General features: G+C 41.6%; 1 protein-coding gene across 1 annotated transcript in view; it reads right to left on the reverse strand.

Annotated features, from left to right (window-relative positions):
- Nucleotides 1-21,813, reverse strand: part of LOC135391563 (myosin-I heavy chain-like) — a 73,688-nt gene extending 51,875 nt beyond the window's left edge. The window contains exons 1-6 of the mRNA XM_064621858.1: nucleotides 21,506-21,813; nucleotides 4,873-5,007; nucleotides 4,671-4,810; nucleotides 3,446-3,618; nucleotides 942-1,116; nucleotides 269-343 (exon numbers count right to left, since the gene is read on the reverse strand). Of these exons, the coding sequence (XP_064477928.1) occupies nucleotides 269-343; nucleotides 942-1,116; nucleotides 3,446-3,618; nucleotides 4,671-4,810; nucleotides 4,873-5,007; nucleotides 21,506-21,596 (789 nt within the window). The 5' untranslated portion in view covers nucleotides 21,597-21,813. The remainder of the gene's footprint in view (nucleotides 1-268; nucleotides 344-941; nucleotides 1,117-3,445; nucleotides 3,619-4,670; nucleotides 4,811-4,872; nucleotides 5,008-21,505) is intronic.

Here is a 21,813-nt window from a genome sequence, read left to right on the forward strand (position 1 = left end):
AAACCAGTGAGGGGCGTGTAAGTGATTGACAGGTCGAGCTTCCTTTTTAGGCTCCTCTCCCAATGGCCAGACACCCTTTTAATATACAGCTCTGATCCCACCGATAAATTTGTGTATAACGAGGAGCTGTCAATTATTCAAACATGATGCAAAGCTGGAGTTCAGGACAGTGTTACGAGAGCACAAACGCAACAAAATTGGCTCCACTGCACTGGACGTTCATTTTTGAAAGTAAGGAACCAAACAAATTAAAAATCATGACACACACCTGATCCAGAGAATAACAGTGAATTTTGGTCCTGTACAAGGCTCCACCAGTAACTTGCACTTCTATGAAGTGACCCTGCAATAAAGACCACATGGTAGGTCTTTAATATTCACGCTGTAACTATTACACAACAAAATTACAAGAAGCCTAAGAATAAACTTACTAGTGTACACAGATGTTTCTTTTTGCATTCAAAAATACAAAAATTCCAGTCTGTTTCCATAAAGCAGCACCATATGTTTGCAGAAGGTAGCAGGGTAGGTAGCAAGTAATGAGATTTTTTACACGTTCTATACAAAGGCTGGTTCCACTAATTTTACAAAATCTCCTCCAACCTCTTTGTTGCATATTTTCTACATATTCCACATTTAATATAGGCTATTTTGCTGGAAATGCTAGGTCTGTACGTTTTTATTGCAAGAATTGTTCCATTTACGGTTCAGACATTTTTAACTGTTTCATTTTAAATTCTCCATACAATCCAGTATCAGAAGAATATTCATAAAAATTGCCAGTCATGATTTGCTGGCAAAAAAACTCGAAACAAAGAAAAACTCCTTTTTTTTACGGCTTCCGCAAGCACATTCTACTTAAGGAGGCCACTAAAGTGCAAAGTGCTTTTCACCCCCTTTTTTTTTTAGCAATATCTACAACTAAGGCAGTTTTGACTTACTATGCGACTAGACTGGGCATTGACGGTTGTCTTCGCACAGCCCAGGGACCGGAGTACGGTGAATGCTGCTGCCAAGTGTTTGAAGGCATCCGTCTCGGAACCTCCACCAGCCACATCAAAGAGCTGCCGCAGTATCAGCATCGATGCGTATGTCTTCCCACTGCCATTTTCACCACTGCATTCGAGTCACTTTGCATAAGTGTACAATACAAGCGAAACAGTACAAGCGATCAAGTAGAGCTCCAAAATGGTATCGACTCAGTCGTTGCTTGGTGTACTAAGTGGCAGATGAATGCGGCAAAGAGTGTGAACATTAGCACCACTCGCAAAAAGAAATCGATATTTGACAACCCTTACGAGATAAAGGACGAAGTACTCGCTTCCACCAGAGAGTACAAATATCTAAGGGTTATTGTACAAGATGATCTCCGTTGGGACAGTCATCTTCACACCGTAATAGGTAGGGCTAAACACAGGCTGTTTTATCTGAGAAGGACCTTGAAAGATTCCAACTGTACCTCTAGGCAACTTGCTTATGTTACACTTGTCCGCTCTGTCTTAGATTAAGCATCGGTAGTATGGTTTCCCGTAACTAACAGCGCAATAAAGGCCATAGAAAAAGTTCAGCAAAGGGCTGCTCATTTTATATTTAACCAGTTTTCACGTAGGTCTTCTCCGACTGAACTCTTAGCTGCGGCAGGTCTTCCCTCCCTCGAAGTGAGAACCAAAATTCAGCGCTTAAAGTTACTTTGGAGCATCTGCTGTGACCAAACCTGTATCCAGGCGAATGAATATGTACGTTTTTTTCAGCGGGGTAGTTCACCCTGCCATCTTTGGTTGAGTCTGATACTTGAGCCTGTTTTTTTATTTTTAGGTACACAGCAACTCATAAAACACAGTCATTTTTTAGCAACTAGTTTTATATAATATTGAGTGTTCCTTCTACTCTTATGTATTTCTTCTTTATTTCCTTTTGTTCAGGATGTTCCAACGATTTCTATTTTGGGAATGCCCCTCCTTCTACAGCATTATGCCAGAAGTATCACAATAAGTAAATAAATACTACCTGTAAATACAGTAACACAGTGCCTTTTAAACTATGCTACACAGCCACCCACCAAAAATATGAAACATCGCGTCGCAACCCCCTTTCCCGGCTTTTTGCCATGCCACAGGCTTTACGATTTCAGTGCATGAACAGCAGCACACAAAATTGACAGTTAATATAGCCAGAGTGAATCAGCTGCGCTAGAAACCACCAACTCGAAAGGGGGAAAAAAACGTGTGCCAGCAGGAGTGACTGTTCCTAATGACTCAAGTGACCTTGTTTGTTACAGTAGATACTCTCAAGGCGAGGGTGGACTTTCGAAATAGCAGCTCTCAGTTCCGGCTCCATGCTAAGCTGTGACCAGACTTGTGCGTAACGCGTTACTAGTAATTGCGTTACTTGTAATCAGTTACCTTTTTGAGTAATTTTTCGAGTAATCAGTTACTTTAGTGTCAAAGTAATTTTTCGAGTAATCAATTACTTTTCTGAGTAATCGATTACTCAGTAATTGATTACTTTCCGGCAGAGATTAGCTTATCTTTCAGATGTTCTGCCCCATGTCAAGCACCTGGTGCCATCAGCCTTTGTTGGGCTGTTCTACTATAGCAAGCGGAGGCCATTGTAATAACGCTCTGGAATTTCAGAGTCTCTCTCCCTAATCTCTTCCTACACCAGTGTGATGGTATCTGAAGATGTGGGGGTTTAGTGAGTCATGGGGAAGCTTCACGCAATGCTCTTCCACAATCGTGTCAACGTCTTCTCGGGCGTACAGTCAGATCTCCTTGTCCTACGTGTTTTTGTTTGTCTTGTTATTTCAGCTGTTCCGCTGTTGAACCTTTTTTTTTTTTTTTTCTGAGGCACACAAAGACGGTTATAATTTGCGTGAATGTAGAGTAACGACCGAAGTAACGCGTTACTTTTCTACTCGTTACTCAATTACATTTGAAGTCGAGTAATTGGTAATGGTAATCAATTACTTTTTCCACAGGAGTAACGGTAACGGTAATCAATTACATTTTTCGAGTAACGGGCACAAGTCTGGCTGTGACCTGTACTTTGCTTTCACGATGCAACCACGGAAGAACTAAGTTCGCAACATACATCACAGCAAAGGAAAGGTGACTTTAAAGTCTTTAGTACTCGAGAGCAGGTACTGCTCTCCTACAAAACGGGCCCAAAATTTGGGAAGTGCCTTCAGCATTAACTACAGTCCCAAACCCAAGCAACTTGCAAGCCACTTCGGAACCCCGTGCTGAACCTTCCGCAACCCTCCTGGGGGTCACGACCCACAGTTTGAGAAACACTGCGTTAGCAAGCTACGCCAAAAGGGTAGCAAATGATACACAAGGAGAACAAGAATTGGAGCTCATCGTAACATGTGAAGCCAATGAATTATCGGGATGTAGCCGTCTGGGGAAGATCATAAAAGAGTTGAAGACAGATGGGTGTAACTAACCTCAATATGATTGCTTGCGGATAGCCCGTGTCGCTCTGCTGTCGTGCTGCCTCTTGGACGACATGCCTGAGCTGAGGACAGCGTGCAGCAGCTGCACTGGCACTGCTGAGGGTGAGGGGATTTCCCACGTCTTGGTACGGGTTGACGCACACCAAGATAGGTCCAACATTGGTCTGAAAGTAGACTACAGTTGCACTACGCAGTTGTACTATCTCGTTCCAAAACTGCACAGATTTTAGTAAACGTTATTTATTAAGAAGCGAGAAAGCACCGAAAGTAAGACGCTGCTGACATCATCCGGTACCTGGTAGGGGAGAATGCAGGCTTCGTAACAGGTGACAATGCTGGGTGACATCACGGAATCCTCCTCTAGACGAACCACTGTAGTATAGGACTCTGTTTCCGGCTTTTCGCATTTCAGTTTTGGTTTGGTATTGTCATCACTTACTAATTAGTCGCGCAAAATGAATGTGAATGTTGTATTTGGTATCAAGGGGTGGTTCGTGTTCGGCACGATGCTCGCCTCATTTGTTTTCAAATCCTTGCAAAGTCTCCCTTTAAGGGATTAGGGGACAGTGGAGGAGACAGCGGCCCTTGCCCACTGCCTGATGCTGGCACATTTTGTCATTTGTACGAAAATACTTTATGCAACCGACAAAAGCTCAGGAAAGCTGTATCAGCACTCCTGGAAAGAATGAGCGGTGCACTCACTTATCAGTGCAAACTTCATTACTAGTGGCACTGTAAGCACCTAAATGCATTGCATGTCCGCAAAGAAATAGAGGGGCAACTCACCACAAATAGAATGAATACCTGCCAAGCTAAGAAAATGAAGTACGGCAGCATGAACAGTTAGTTTACTCCAGAACCATGCATCATACGCTGGTACAACGTTCAAACCTGTGGAGCTCGGACAGGCTGTCACTCATTCAAACAGGGAACCAATGCATCAAGATCACTCATTTTCAATCCTTGACAAACTCCACAGAGCTTTAATTGCAGCGGTAGGATCGGAAACTGTAGTTGTTCAGTACTGATTTGAAATGCCTGGACTCCATACAGACCATAAGACCGAGCATTCAGGCTTCTTCAGTACGAAGTATCTCCATTAGCTATCCTGCATTTATGCCATTTTATCAGTTAAGTGTCTGAAGTTTTGTTTGCAGAAACGGTGTCTGTGTCCCACTTTTTGTTGTGTCAAAAGAGAGAAACACATTTGACGTACAAAGTACTCTCGATTGAAGAAGCGAGCATGAAGTGTCCTGAGGATGGCATCCTCTGTCAGCGGCCCAGGCAGGTGGATGAGGTCAGGAACCTCGGGACAAATGGCAGGTTTCAGGTGCACAGTCGCCAGTTTGCAGGTATCTGTGCAAGAATACGTGCATAATAGATAGGTTCCGTTGTGGGGCAGAAAGTGGATAACTTACCAGGTTGCGCATACAGGTTAGGCGGATTTGTGGACCCATCACCAGCATGCAATCTGTGCCTTAACGTCACCAACTCCGAGCTGAGCGTTTTTAGGCACTGCTGCAAGTGCACCGCCTCATTGGAGGACGACGCATCTGCAAAATATACACTTCAGTCAATCACAATTTGATACTATAATGTTACAAAAATTACGTTACAGTGGAATCTCACCAAATGGAAATCGCTTAAATGGAATTACTGCCTTAACGAAACAACAGCAGCAAGGTTGTTTGGATTCGTATTTATGCAGTGCAAAAATATTCCCATTAAACGGAACGAAAATTTTTACACCACTGGGTAAACAGAACTACATTTTAAAGCATCATTGCTATGCACATCGCAGCTTGAGCTCTCCTCTTCCGGTACGGCCACGATTAGGACTAGTACGTTAGCAGTAGTAAATGCCATTTCTAACGGCATCGCAGAAACGTGCACATTATGCTGTTGATCTTCAAAGCAATATCGAAGTTATCAACAATTCTGAGAGTGGTTGCTACACAACAACGGCGCTTGCAGTGAAGTAAGGGATGCCAAATACGCTAATGAGAACTCTTAGCGAAAAGGACAAGCTGCATGATGCCTTTAGTGCTTCATGATTTGGACCGCAAAAAAAAAAAAGACTTTGACTCCGTGACTACGAAGAGCTTGAAGAATGCTTGCTACTGTGGATAAAGCATGCCCAAAGTCTGAATATCCCAATGAATGGGCCAATTGTTTGTGTGAAGGTCCCAATGAGGACTGGAATAAAGTTGAAAATTGTGCGTGTGTGTTTGATGCAGCAATGTGCATAAAGACTGCTTACAGCTTCTGCACTCCTGGAAATTACACCATTTGACATCTCACACATAACTCAGTAAATGGAACTCCTGATAACCGGAACAGATTTTCCAGGTCCCTTGAGGTTCCGTTTAAAGAGATTCCCCACTGTGGTGATATGAGCAATTATCCCTAGTTAGAATTATTAGGTGGACAACATCTTAGTACAGATAAGTACAAGGCATAAAAGAAATATTTAAAGTCAACTGCAACTAAACATAACTACACTAATGTATAGGGTAAATGTAGCAAGGGTTACACGTTTTGATCACGTCGTAAAAATACAAAAAGACGTTTCTGGCGCCTCAAACCGTGCAGACTGATAGTCATTCGCCTGAAGTTTCATCCATGTTTTTTCTTTTTTTAAACAAAAATGCCATAACTTTGCTGGAAAAAAAGTTAGAAGCAAAAACAAATTCTCGCCCCACGCATTTCCTATGGCATATACCGCCCGCAAACCGCTATATTTTCCTCTATCTGTTTCACATTCACATCACCACGTATATGTCGTGCTGTCTCGAAGACCCTGCATCTGGTCCATCTGGTTGTTGGTCGTTCCAGATGTTTTGGTTTTGCTTCGTCTCCAGGCAGCACTACCTGGTGATGTGAATGTTAAGCAGAGAGAGGGAAAAATGGCGGTTTGTGGGTAGTAAAGCCCTAGGAAATGTAGAGGTTGAGAATTTGCTCGGCTTCTAACCCTTTTTTTTTTTTTTCTAGAAAGTAATAGCATTTGAAACAAAATATAGATAAAACTTGGGGCAAATGACTATCAGTCTGCAAAGTTGAAGCACCAGAGACATTGTCTTGTATATTTATGGCTCGATCAAAATGTGTAACCTAAGCTAAATTCACCCTGTATTTGCTTTTGACGAAAAGCGTGTATTTAACAGGAAAACTCTGAGTGAGTCCAAAAGGATGTAGATATGCAATGGGAACAACCATTGTACTTGAGGGTAATTGGTATAGAAGTATAGACATTTTCTGCTAAGCTGTGAGCATCCCGAGTCAGCAACGATAAATGTTCTAAAATGTTCGCATTTTGTTTCCTTCAGTACCTTGGCATGCTAGAAGGGGTTCATGTACATTTGATCAAAAGATGCGACTTCTCTGAGCCTTTCAAGATCTTCCAGGGCAGAGAACTAAAAGTATTCGATATAGCGTGGTTCCAGGCCACCTCAGTATTTGTGTACCAGATGTCAAAGCTTGTATGGTACAGTAGCCTTTAAACGAGCAAGGTTTCCTGGACGGAGCATTCTGAAACAGCAACAAAGCCAAAGAGCGCACTAGATTAACGCGCACATTTTTGCATTTTATTGCCTATTTTGGTATTTTTGAGGGCCTCAATGCGTGCCTATTTCCATCGTTTTTAGTGCCTAAATTTCCGGGCCCTAGTAATTATATATACCCTTACTTCATTAAATTCACAAAGAGATACTTACATAGATCATTTCATTCAGAGAACAATTTGGTAAGTTTAGTAACTATTTGATGTCCCAGGGAATAAATTTTGGGGTCGGAGGGACTAAAATTGGAAGAATTCAATTTAGGGAACTAGAATCTTCAATAATTCTAACGCACCAGCTAACGATATATACATAAACAAAAAAGCTTGCTTTTCAAGTCCCATGTGGGTCCCATCCTCAGAATGAGACAAACCTGGTTGGCACCAACCTATTTATGCACTAGGGGTATGTAGCAGTCAGGAAACACACCTGGATGTTTTTTGCGAGCACCCTTTTTTCTCTTTATGTGCCACGATTCAAGCTGTTTTTGTACTCCCCAATGGTTTTCACGAGCAAGAATGGAGGGTTTGTCGAGGTTCAATGTGTGCCCAGTCTCACGTGTGTGTTCACATAGCTCGGTTTGATTCATTAGAATAAGTAAAGATGACTACTCGCGGCCTCTGGACTACATTCAGGAACTAGAATCTGCCATTACTCTCAAGTTTCCTCCTTTTTTTTTCTTAGTTCTCTCTTCACACCCTCTTAAATCATAGGTGACGGTGGTGCTGATTTTGAGCAGAAGGTGATGGCCTTTTGATTCATAAGCAGAGCATCACTGTTTAGTATGCTCAGGACCAATCACCACGTAGGTGAAGGCTACATGTTATAGGGGTGCTTGCACAAACAGAAAGGATCAAAGTTATGTTTATGATTGGCTACGAAAGCAGGGTGTACGTATTTCACTTACAACTGAGCCTCTGTATGCAATAAGGGGATAAGTCGATTTATCCCCTTTTTGCAATTTTTGCTGCAATGATATCTACATACCAGTATGTACCTGGCAAAGAAAATTTAGAACCGTATTGCAATCTAATGGCCTGCTACAGGAGGGTAAGAAAGGGGAAATGCATGTGTGTCAATGGGACCGACAATCAGATCAGGCCTCTTTTCTCGGTTTGAGATTTTTCGACTAATCCTCTTATTGCATACAGAGGTTCAATTAAACTATATGCAGTGTCAAATAATGGTACAGCCCCTGTTCTCAACTTCTCTGATGAAATTCTAATTGGCAGTTAACTCTGGCCACGATAGGAGGTGAACATCCGATTTAACTGTGCTTGTTCCTTGTCCTCCGTGTTAAACCATCCCAAATATCCCACCTCATTGCAATCTCCTGTCTCAGTCTGGCACAGAAAGGTAATAATAAAAAAAAGTAAGAAAGCTCTTGCAGTGCAATGCGCGTATCATGACTAATTTCATCTACAGCGTCATTTCAATGAAGGCAAGTGTACCGGTTCGTGAACTGAATCATCTAGAATTAACCAGTTTGAACTTCTATTTGCCTTCTGGAGATGAACCACAACTGAACCAACCACAACTGAATTCAAACCAACCCAAAAAATGTTTTGGTTTTTTGGCTCTCTGGACAAAACACACATTCCAGCACTGTTGTGTGTCTGTCCGTGTCTCACTAATGGTGTGTTCTGTGTGCCTAAATGTCTCAGTAATCCGCTCAGTGTTTAACACGCTTCAATATCAATAACAACCACAAGAAATTTAGCTGACGGAGAATGCTGTAATGGCCCAATGACAAATGTAAGCTTATAGAGAGAAGGAAAATTGAAAAGAATGGAATTTACTTCAGAAGAATCAGTGGATGTGATAATCCAGCTGTTCTTGGATTTATAAATTGAGTTAGGAAAAAAGGGTATATGTTGAGAATATAAACAGAGATGTAAAGAACCTTTAATCCTGTCTGATTCGTACATTTTAAAAAAGTAAAAGATGCCACAGCATATAATATGATTTTTAGTGCTGTGAACAAGTCTTGTGAGCATCGGATTGGAACAAGTTGTAAAAATCAATTAGTAGGCTAGAAGAAGCGGATGTTTAAACAAGTAAATGATGAAAAAGATAAAGGATTGGCAGTAGAAAAACAAAATTTGAACATTTTACCATATGTACATAAGGTTTGCCATCGATTAATGAAATTTTCATAGCATTATGGGGTAGATGTACTATTTTTGCAAAACGAAAATCACTCAGTGGATTGATGAGGAAAGTAAAAACAAATAAAGTCAAACAATTTGCCAAATTAGTCAGGAAAATAAGTATTAATTGTCATGAGGGCAGAGCTTAAAGATTACCACTACAATGTGGTAAAGTTTACAGAGGCCAGACAACAAGGTGTGTTAACGCTAGGCTAAAAGGACGTGCGGCTAGTTTGAAGGAAAATTATAGCACATCAGGGGAACATATTCAAACCTGTGAAGGATGTGAGCCGACATTTAAAGATACCACAGTACTGTTTAAAAGCAGAAAACAATGAACTTTGCTGTTCGTGGAAGGGAAAGAAATCAAAAGATTAGGAAGGAACTGCATTAGTAAGGCTTCCACACAGTTACATAAGAATGTTGAAAACTTCATATCAAGAAGTAAGTAATTAGGGTAAACACATGGAAGGACGAGGAGGGTAATGTTTAAAATGTTATGTTTTGATGGAATGAACCTTTGGTTGGCAGTTCAGTGCAGGATGGCTTGGCCGCTACAAAATCATTTAAAAGCCTAACCATCAAGGAGAAGTAAAAACTACAAAACCGAGAAATTTTAAAACCAAGTTACTATTTGAAAAACTCTAAACGATTCAAGTAAATCTGAAAGAAGCCACCAAGAACCATCTACCACCCATGAAATCAACTGCAGTGTAGTGCCCAGCAAACCACGGCATAGGTACCATTAGGTGCCACAGATACGAGACTCAATGTTTTTGCTTACTAGTAGCAACAGTACATTGGCCTAGAAACCAAAGTAATCAAATGTTGCACAAGAAACACAAGTAATCGGTACTTGTAAAATTAACATTGGCTGCATTTTCGGGAATTGTTGTAGTGTTACAGGTGCATCTTTTTGAAATGCTATTCAACTTTTCAATTTTTTTAGAGAGTTTTGTTATACACTGGATATCAGTGTTTCACAAGCACAGTCGTGCAATCATGTGGTGTCACATAGCCCTATAAAGCCACAGATGGACCTACAAGGTGGTTGTCTCCAAGGATTAGTGCAGGGTTTCCATCTCGGGGAGGGCGGTATTTGCCAGATAGTATTTCAGGGGTAGGTGGGTGGGGTTTTGTAAGAACGTTAGGGGGAGTGTTGGTGGAGAGAGGGTGCTGAGAAAATCCATGGTTGGCCCTATAGAGCAACGTATTTAATTATTCATTGATAACGATTCATTTCATCGTGAAAGGTGAATTACACTTTTGTGCTTAGATTAATTTACGTGGCATTTAGGTTTATCGACATGGCACTTAGATTAAAATCGTTTTAAAAACATGGAGGCATTTAATACAGGTTTCTTTTTTTTTCTTTTTTATCTGCAACTATTTAAAAAAAAACGCTGTGACAGCAGAATGGATGCCATTTTTGCAGTTTTGTACGGCCAGCAGGACATCTTTTCGAAGACAGTATAGGGTAAGGTGGGACAAGATGAAACACGGTGGAAGGCGCAACCTTTTTTTATTGACGCCGCCTGTCTCGGAGACTCGTTGTTCCATGCGCTTGAAGCTTCACCCATAGGTGGCTCTACATGTCCGCTTTATTCCACGTGAGAATTGTCTGGATAGGTGTATGTGTTGAAGAGAAAAAAAGTCAGTTCTGCCAAAAATGTGGCGACCCGCCAAAGAAGCATGATTTTCTGTAGTCCTTTTTCTTATTATCGGTGCAGCATTGTTTCGCAGACTTATTCTTTCAATGTAAGTCCACATCCTATTTCCCTATTCATTCATCTAGATATATGCGAAATATGGGCTCTCTTGGTTATCCGGTGTTGTACAGAAAAATTTAATGCATCTGAGGATATGCACCGGGCAAGACGCAACAATTTAATGTGATTTAAATTTAATATCATTTAGAAACGAATAAGTTAACTATTAGTTGGCTTTAAGCTTGTTCCTGAGACATTTCTCTTTTGCATATCGTCCAGGATTTTCGAGCAAATTTTCCTGTTTCCTAGGATATTTCCAGCAAAGCAGAAGCGCGCGCAAAAGCGAGCGACGAGCGACACACCAGACTGGCGATGCCTTGCTTGCAAGGGACAGTGTAGCAAAATAGACGGGTTCTGTGTGGCTTTATTGCACATTGTGCGGGCGGTGGGCCCACGGGCTTGATATTGTCTGCTTGGAATGCAAAAACTAATTTGTATAGCTCATTACCACGGCGTGTCTCGTCTTGCCCTGAGGGTTGGGGCAAGATGAGGCAAGCTGCAGTTTTGAATTTCTTGTTCTATGTTTATTCTAGACTGACTATGTCCATTCTGCATTTACAGATCAGAAGCTCTAAACCCCTGAGAATCTGCCTATGGCTAGTTTTTTTTTTGTAAAACACGAAAAATACAAATTATAAGATCAATTGCAAATTTCTGTCCCATCTTGGCCCACCTTCCCCTATAACTACCGAAAGCACACAGATCAGGAGCGTAGGGAAGACACGTGTACGTCAGAGGGTCACATGCGTTGCAGCAATGAATATTATTAAGTAGGTGCTGATGTGCTGGCCAGATCAACTGTTTTGCGGCGCAAATAAGCCCCCGATGGCGAAGGTCATGCGCTCCTAAGGTTTCAGCTCACTTATATAACAAAATATGGCAATGGATATTTTAACATACATGCTCATTTCATGATTTTTTTTTTAAACGGAATGCCTTTCAGTAAGGATTGTCCCCCATTCTGCTGCCTCACTTTTGTCCAAAAGCCCTTAATTGAAGAGTTAATAATTTCAGTTAATTAGCCATCTAGCAGTTACATAAGCTCTTCGATGTCTGCCTAGCCATATAAGTCAATTGAAAGCAGCATCCATGCTGCTCTTCTGCTGTTTCTGTTTCAATCTGCTGCAGATGAGAAGGCAGAGAGAAGGGAGAATCAAATGTACAATGTGTTTGCAGCACTGAACTACCACTGGACAGAACGTCTGGGAAACAAACCATTATTGTTTAATGTTTATCATATGCTGTGATGTCATAACACTCATGACACAAAATAAACAGGCAGGGGACACTTAATGCTTCTCTAGGAGCAGAAGTTTTAACCCCCACTGTGGCAACCCCAGCCTATGAAACGCCACAATTAATATTTACATAATCGGGAAACTAAAAACTACACTGAAAATGTAGTTCCTGGTAGTTTGCTAGCTGTGCCTATTACACCCCAACCTTACTGGCTGACTTTCGCTACTAAAATAAGCAGATCAGCCCCCCCCCCCCAATCCCAAACTCCACGTTTTATTCGCGATTCCCTTTTGACCCTCTGACCAATGAAACGTCAAAGCAGTTAAAATATAAAAGAAATATTTAAAAAATAATAATATGCTAGCGGCGGCGGCGGCGCGTGAAGTTCCGGGGTATTTTCGGAGGATTCGCGGTGAGCCTGAAACGCGGATCAAGGCAGCTCAGGGTACTGCTCAAGGTGAATAAAGTATTGCTGCAGCATCGCTATGTATGAGAAAAATGTTTTGATCCGAAAGACGACGCAAAACCGCAAAGCATGTCGATTTTCGGGGAGCGAACGTTCCACACGATATGACGGTGCACAGTTCTTGATTAGCAGCATCATCTGCCACTGCAGCAGTGCAGCGGACGAATTTCCCGATGTCGCCGGTGGGTGTGACGTACACTTCGACATCGGCGCGGACATCACATGTGCGAGCGTCGAAAAGAAACAAAAGACGACAGTATCGTACGTAAATTGTAATATAAATAAAAGTCAGTCTGCAGATGCGTTCGATGGTGTCGCACACGTACATAAGTTTCGATGCAGGAACCCGCTTTCGGAGACCGATCATTTTCTCTTTGCGCAGGAAAATGACCCGCCTGGCGCGCGAATCCCCGAGTGGCCCGCCCTGGGGCCAGTCCATATTTCCGGCCTCCGGAAGAACAGGTTTTGCTTCTTCTTCGACTCCTCGCGGAGCAAAAAAGACCGCCTCAAATTCACTGTCAACAACAAAATATAAGAGAGAAACCACCGCACGGGATATCTTGCACCGCTCATTCCAAACAACAGCTGAACCGTGATATGCGAACACTTCAACAATAAAATCAACAGATTTTACGCAATCATATTTTACTCCCAACGGGTCACCACGGGCGGCATCTTTTTTGCATCCCTTTGTGTGTGCAAGGCGCGAGCCTTGGAGAAATCATTATGATCTTGGAGGAACACGAAAAGAGACGATAAATATTTCAATTATCCCGTTTTCGAGTATTTCCTTACGATGCATGCAGTGGAGATCGAACGATACCGATCCCAATGTCGACGTTATCGAGGTTTTAAAAATATCGATATCGTTCATATGATCGATTTCACTGATCGATATCCATTTCATTGATCTGTACATTGGGACAAATATCGATATTTTATCGTTTTGTGTGCACTGTGTGTGTATTGGTTGAACTAATCGGGATAAATAGCTAAGTTTTCTCGCAAATATTGATATACATATTTTAATTGATGTGGAGATTCTGTTTCACACATCGACAGTCATTTATATTCAAGCTTCCGATATTTCTGCTCCGCTAGTATGCAGCAGTTTCATAGATATGGGACAGTGTACTGCTTTTATTAATTATGCGTGGCTGAAATTTCTGATTTGAAGGTTACCTTCCAGTGCAGCAAACTATGGCAGCACTTGGGTTCAGTACAGCCTGCACAATAAATAAATGAATATTAAGCATACAAAACTTATGTTGCGAGTTCCACCAATGCCTAGTCAACTGAAAAAAAAAAAAGAAAAATGCACAGGTTGGACACCAAATCGAGGGTCAAATGCCGTCGGCCGCTCATCTTCCAGATCATCCAAAGCCGCCTCACTGCACCATATAAATTACTGGCACTAAGAGTAGAATGACCACTTCTTACTAGGGAACATCTCCTTGGACTACACAGGCAAACTGGAGACCTCCATAACCAAGACAGAAAAGGATGAGGAAAGGGTTACGCAAGTGAAGAATCCCCTCTGCATTTAATTATGTCACAACAGTCTCCTTTGAATATCATAGAACTGCAGAAACTGCAGAATGTCTACTGTCTTTCACAATTGACAAAAAAAAAATATATATATATCCATCTGCTTTGTACTCAAGATATGGAATAGATCTAATTCCACAGTTGAAATCCTCCAAAGTCATGGTTTTGACTGTTCTTTTATTTTTATTTTATTTTTCCTCTCAATTAACCACAAGATGAAGTTCAAGAACATCTTGCCAAGAAAACTGAAACACAATGTAAACCACAGATGGGAAAAGCATAAGTAAGCCTTCCAGATGGTGTTTGCAATAAATCTTTTGCAAGCATTTGATGTTTCTGGTAATAGTGGAATATTCCAACGCTTCCAGCCTTTGGGAGTTGCTTTCAATGGGCAATTAGTGTCAAACATAAAAGTAACACGGTATTGTGAACTCTTGAGAGAAAGACAAGCTTTCTGTGCTGGGCCTCAGAGATATGTTGTCAACGTCAATATTGTCAGCAGCCCCAGTCTCCCACTATGCTGTAGAGTTCCAAATTGGAAACACATACCACAAAGCATAATAAGAAAAATGTTTGCAACTGTCTTTTTGTTTAACCTGTCTCGAAGCTGAACAAAAACAGCATGATGTCCCATGTGGGCTGATGAGGGCAACACTGTTGCAAGTTTTCTAGGCAAGATGATTGTTGCCCCACCTTGTGAAAATAAAAGAACAACTTCCGCAATATTCAGAAACCAGTAACGGAGAAGTTAGTATGTAGTTGGAAGAATACGTTATACCAATTCAACTTCTAGGAAGAAGGCCACCAAACTCAATAAAAGCTCTTGGGGTCACTAGCCTAGCACTCACGGAGATAGCTATATATGAAACTTGCAGTGCTTGTGGGAAAGAGATCCTGACCTTCCATTCTCTTTGGAAAACGTCGTGAAGAAATTGGTACTACCAGACGTGCAACTGTGATCCTGCGTAGCTCAATCATGTTACTGGGAGTTACATGTCGATCGTGAGTTGGGCACGCACCTGCTATTTTCACATCCATCACATGGTTCCCATCCAACCTCACATCGTGACATCTGCTATGCACATGTTCCTTGTATGAAAATGTTACATAGTGATTTAACACGACAAACAAAAGAGGGAGGCCCCACCTCTAGCTATGCTACGGGGCCCCCACTGTGTACTATGTATTGCAAATACTACTAATAAAATTGAAAAAAAAAAAAAAGCAAATTTTATTTTTATGGCCTCGCACTGCTCCTTTAAGTCGCAGAAGACTATTCGCTGATGGCAAAGCACACTTCCTGGAGCCATTGACTGAATCTGAGTTCCAATTTTCGTTCAACTGTACGTTTTACGAGTAGATGCCAACTACAAGATTTCATTCAGCAGAGTAACATAAACGAAAAAAATAAACCAAATAAACCAACTTTTAGGTACAGCACGAACTGTCTTAGCTAGGCAGACATCATAAGTATATGCGATAGAGATAATGGTGATTGAGGACTGCTTTGAGACTGATTGATTGAGACTGACTGATTTTACGCCGACAAAACGTGAAGTAAATCATGCACAATAGGGTGTCATGGTACATAGAGCTGATTGGTGTATTGATGCCAGTCGTGCTGACTGCTGCTAGAGACATGCTGAAGTGTGTATGGTGTGTTTTCTGCTTCGATGAGCAATCTGTAATGTGTGCGTTATACACTGAAACATTCTCCTCGATGGTGAAAATCGACGGGTGCATATTATACATCAAAAATTGTGGTAATTCGTTGCAAATTCAATTGAAATAGTTTGCACAGGGACTCTGAGCATCATCATAAGGCATGTGATAGCATTTCTTTTGTTTTCGTCTGGGCTGTCAGACAGTCATTGTTGGGAAAGAATAAGAGGCACAATAATAAAACAGGTGAAAAGCAACAATTGAGAGACAAAGAGCGGTGATGAGGCCGAAATTTGCTACGACACCGACCCTGTCAGACAGTTTGGTTGCCTAAACCAAACGTTGCATCTGTGATAGATATTTTTTCTTTTAATGTTCATAATCAACAATTTTTTTTATTACTGTGGGCATCAACGGCGATGTATTTTCACTTACGTGGTGCTTGTTACGCATCGATGTACGCAGGAAACATGAGACCTTTTAAATTCTGCTAATGTTTTAATTAAATCGGTGTTCATTTACACGAAGAAATCTGGTACTCATGTGTCTCAGCTAAGGGTACCAAAGAGAGAAAGAGGAGTACAAAAATGAATGTTTTACTAGCACCTTCGTGCCCAATAAGATGCACACTGGCACATCTATGAAAAAAGATTCAACCGTAACAGCACTGAGGGGTACTGGAGTTTGCCTCCTTGTAGCAATTGCATCAGTGCATAGTAGGTTGTATCCCAATTTTTTTACCTATAGCTTTATGTATGTGCACTTTTGATGCCTGTGCACAATGAAAATGTGCCTCAGGACTGGTGTCCCTGGCCTGGGTCCATTTCACTTTCAGAAAGGGCAAAATAGATGTGTACATCGAATAGGGGAATCATTTCCTTGAGCAAGAAGAGGAATGACAAAATCACACAAGACCCAGTGTGTCTCATGCGGTCCTGGTTGTCGTTCTCCCTCAATCTCAACAACTGATACTCCTGAATGACGACGCGTATTCTTATTCGCCAACGAGACTGATGCAAGGTACAATGTCACCTGCTGTGGTGGTATATTGTTGTATGCACGCTTATGTTATGTTATGTTGTGGCTACCAGGCTGGAAAATGTTGTTTCGTTGTCATTGTATATTGTTATGTACATACAGGGTGTCCCAGAAAACGTGTCATTGAATTATATTTAAAAAAACTATGCCACGTAGAATCATGCAGTCAACAGCATTTGTTCTTACTAGGTTTTTGCCACCTCCTAATGTGAATGTCATGTATCGTAAGTTTAATTATATAAATATTTGCGAACTGAACTTGGAAATTTGCTAAGTAAAAGTAACTTTCTTACCCCACCAATATGTAGAGTGTGCCGAATTCACTCAACTTCATGATAACTGACAGTGATATTCAGTGATATTCACGAGCTATCCCATCGGAAAAATAGCCGAACATCATGCTTTTCTGAGCACCAGACCATAATGCGCTATGACTTTTTGAGCGCAATTGCTGTCAGTCTGACAAAAGGAAGTTCCAAACCCAGCCCACAGAGTAATAGTAGAAAAAGTGACAGTTCCTGAAATTGGGAGGGGGAAGGCATGATCCCAGCGAAAGCTAGACACAACGAGCCATGCCTGTGTTATCCCTTTCTGTGGGGTTTCCAACCTCCTTTCGTCGGGCCGACGACTACGTGGAAAAATTTGTCACGCGCTATCCTCTGGGAGCTCAGTAGAGCATGATGTTTGGCTATTGTTTCTTAAGGGACAGCTCTTGAATATCCCTGTCAATTATCATTAGTTTGAGTAAATTAGACACGCTCTTCACATTGGTGGGGTAAAAAGTGACATTTACTTGGCAAATTTCTGACTTCAGTTTGCAAAAATTTACATAATTAAACTACGTTACATGACATTCATATCCGGAGGTGGCAAAAACCTAGTAAGAACAAATGCCGTTGACCGCGTGATTCTAGGTGGTGTAGTTTTCTTATTATAATTCAATGACACGTTTTCTGGGGCACCCTGTATCCATTGCTTCAGAAAGTTTACACACAACATTAGCCAGTGTTTCGTAATATATTAAAGCAAAATGACAAAACATTACACAAATTACTTTACATACATTGCTTGATTACTTGGCTCTGTCAACATAATGCATCATAACAAAGCTACAGTTCATAGAAGTTCAAATTGTACGTGTGTTCAAAATTCACCCTGTTTATGCTTGCACCACCAAAGTATGTCACTCCTACACTGAATTAAATAAGAAAATAATGTGATACGTGACTGTAACGCTATTCTCTTACTTCATTGCATTGCATTTATTTGTTGTTTATTAGCCACCCAAAAGAGATATAGCAAAAAATACAAAAGTAAAACAGAGGGGAGAAGGGTCAAAGTCCAAGAAACTAGTCTTGGGCAATAACTTAGTTAGAAGTAACTAGTAATTGTAACAAATTGGTCTTCCTACAAAAGTAACTGTCAGCTGTTACTAGTTACATTTTTCAGTAACTAGGCACAGTAATTAGTTTCTCTCTGATTGTAATTTTTTATCAATAATTTCAGGTTTTCAAATTTTCTTCGTTTCACTCGTTGCTGCCTGTTATGCATGGCTCACACAACTGTTACTAACCAGTTACTATTTGTGGAGAGTAACTGTACTTGTGACTTAGCTACTTTATTCGCGTAATAACTGTGACTCAAACTCAGTTACTTTTTCTCGGGGGCTTGAGCCATGTTACCTCGTTGCTCCTTTAACAAGGCAAAGTGAGTGACACAAAAGGTGGGTAAGTGCTTATGATAAGCTTATGATAAGTTTGTAGGTACCTGAAAGAAGTGACGCTCGAGCATGGCGAATAATCGTGGAAACAAGCAACACAGTTCTGAAGCTATTCCATGTCATTTGAAAGATATTCTTGAAGGGGATCCCATATTGATCAGGCATATTATAAGTTGGGGTGAATGAAGGAAAGATAATATGTTTAAGGTTGGGAGGAGTATGTGGCACGTGCCCAGATATATCCGAGGCAGCAGCTAACATGATATGCAGCTATGTGTTGGTGATATGCATACTCCAAGAAAGCATGTTAGGTGAACTCCTCAATACCTGTACGAATGATTTGTTTGGATAGCTGTGCCATAGAGTAAACCAAGAATAACTGTCATTAACGTAGACTTGCAGCTGATGGCTGTTGAGAAAGTTGTGCAGCCATCTGATGATCAAAGTCTACATTTACTCAAGCAGCAAAATGTACTGAAAGTCGAGTGCAATAGGGGCGGACGGTGTGTGTCTTATCAATGTTCTTTAGTTTCACGAGTCTGTTCAAGGTCTTCCACCTACCCGCCCACCAACAATATTGTAGGTTCCTGCATTGACGCTTTCCATTGGCTTTTGTTAATAATAATAATAAAAGCTGCGGAAAGTATTATTGATTCAACATGATAAATGATGAGGTAAATAGAGAAGGTAGAATCTCAGGCAGAAAAACAAAGGGAAAACATGAATTTTCTTCTACATGCTACTGATATTCAATTCAGATATTTTATACCACAGCTTGTGAAGCGTTTTACTGAAAGCTTTTGGAAGAATGATAATATTCCCCTTTGAAAAAAAAAAAAAAAAGATAAAGAAATCAAATGTGCTGCATTAGTGTACCTGGGCACAAATAAAATGCACATGCCAGGAAAACTAGAGCACAACACTGCACGAGCACAGAGTGACCTAGAAATGTAACTCAGTCAGGTTCAGGCCTCTTGGGCCAGGTATGGGTAGAGAAGGATTTTGCAACCTCACTGAAATCATGACAGCTGAGTCGGGGAATTGTGACTTGGAGCAAGGTCCTGCTCAGTACGTCAGTTTGTGAGAGTCCTCTAAGGTGATCACTTGAGAAAACGAATTTGCATAAATCACAGCTTCCCACAGACCACACAGGAACATCATGGTTCAAATCCACGATGGATTACAACTGGGCTCTAATATTTTAGGCGAGTGCTGTTGATGCTTGGGAAGCTTCGACAATTGTTGCATGCCATCCGTGTAATCCAGACCAGTGCCTCGTGACGGTACGTTAGTTCAACATTTGCCATCAGGTGTCATCGTGTACATATGAGTCGCTTCTGCCTCATAAGAGCAAGTGGCAGGAGGGGCTAGAAAACACAGGTTAAAATGTCACTAGATGAAAGGAAAGCAGCCTTCTCTCGACGATTTATGCAACGCCACTTCCTATTATATACCAATTCTGGCAAATTTTGCAAATTCTAAGTGCCGAGTATTGGGCAGGTTCCCTGTCACTTTGTCTGATAACTAAGCAGCCATTTCTGCACATATCAGTGTTATCCAATACACACACGTTGATACATCCCTACACCAATAAACATTTGGCATATTTTTGGCAAAACACACCCATTCTCGCAGAACAGATGCTAGTTTGCTGAAGGATACAAACATCATATCCCCCACTTTCTCGTCAACTACAAACTGAAATATTAACAGATTCAGCAGCACCATTCTGTCACTTTATTATTGTGCTGTTATCAAGCGGCCCTAATTTTTTGCGAAAAATTTGGCTACATAGAGCATTTTCTGAAACATAGTCTGTAATAACACTTTGAAACCTACAGGAAAAAAAAAAAAAAAAAGAATTCCATCCATCTCTGCCACTGAGTGTGGTCAAAACCACCTGTCAGAAAATTAGCCGCAGTTTGCTCATCAGTACAACAGTACCGCTCCTAGAAAAGGGGTCACTCGTGCTGTGCACGTCCGCTCTCTTATAGCACCATGTTGATAGTTTGCTGGCGCAAGTATTCCGATACTACAAAGCTATGGACTTAAAAAAAAATAAAGATAAATAAAGATAAATAAAAAGCAGCAGCCAGTTCGTTGTTGCAGGAAGTTTGAAAACAACGCGCGTCCACGACTGTTTGTCCATTTCCAGGTTGCCCAGCTTCCGTGGGTATAATCATGCGCCAGCTTTACACCGGAATTCTCCAAACGCTCCTTGCCTCCTATTTGACCGAGTCTCGACGTCAAGTGTGCATCACACGCGGAGAGCGCAAGCAACGAGGAGGATGGAACCCCCTGAGAGCATCAATATCGGGCCTAGGGGCGCTTTCTGAGGGTTCGGTGAAAATGAAAACATCAAAATACGAAGAAACACCACTCTTTTGGTTTGATGTGGGATGGGCACCCTGCACGAACGGTGGATGACAGCAAATGTACCTTACTATATCTCCTCTTTCTCCTCTCTCTCTCTTTTACTTTTTTTTAGGAGGAGGGGGATGCACATGCATGCACATGTATCCAGTATTCACAGTGCTGCTGTAACTGTCCACTGTACTGAACTGTAAGTATCACTGAGGGCAGTTCGATGATCTTGTGTATTATTCGCTGAAGGAAACGTGACACATGAAACGAGAAAACTATCACAATGTCTTTCTCTAGATTTTCAGCTTGTGTGGTTGCAAACGTTTTCAGAGCGAAGTGGATGTCTTGTGTGTGTATATTGGAGAGCGGCATGCGCGTTCCGAAAGGAGTTTTCACGTGTTGTTTCTGAAAAGCGATCATTTCCACCTCCCTCTTGGTTTATCTGTGACAACCTCAAGCATGTCAAAAGTGCAACCTGTTGCAGCTCGCGAAGAACCGTTTATTGGCGCGGCCTACCGCTAACATGTCTGACACTCACCCTGCAGCTTACGCTCAGTTTCCCAGAACTTCTGCAACTCAGCAAAGTACTTGTCCAGTATGAACACCTTGGAGAGGCCTATCGTGGCCATGTCGGCTCGCAACACACGGACCACCCAGAAAACTTTGCCGTACGATCCAGCTGCATGCTCGCCACAAAGCAAGGACGACCACTGACGACCCCACGGTAGCCCAAAGGGTAGCTACTCCCTCATTGGTTCCTTTCAAAAAGAACGCCAGGTAGGGCGCGTTCCATTCCGCGCGACAAGGGGTGGACGGATGAAGTTTTCCTCTGTAGTGGCCACAAAA

This window comes from Ornithodoros turicata, chromosome 4 (genome assembly GCF_037126465.1).
Source record: "Ornithodoros turicata isolate Travis chromosome 4, ASM3712646v1, whole genome shotgun sequence".
In the NCBI taxonomy this organism is placed as follows: Eukaryota; Metazoa; Arthropoda; class Arachnida; order Ixodida; family Argasidae; genus Ornithodoros; species Ornithodoros turicata.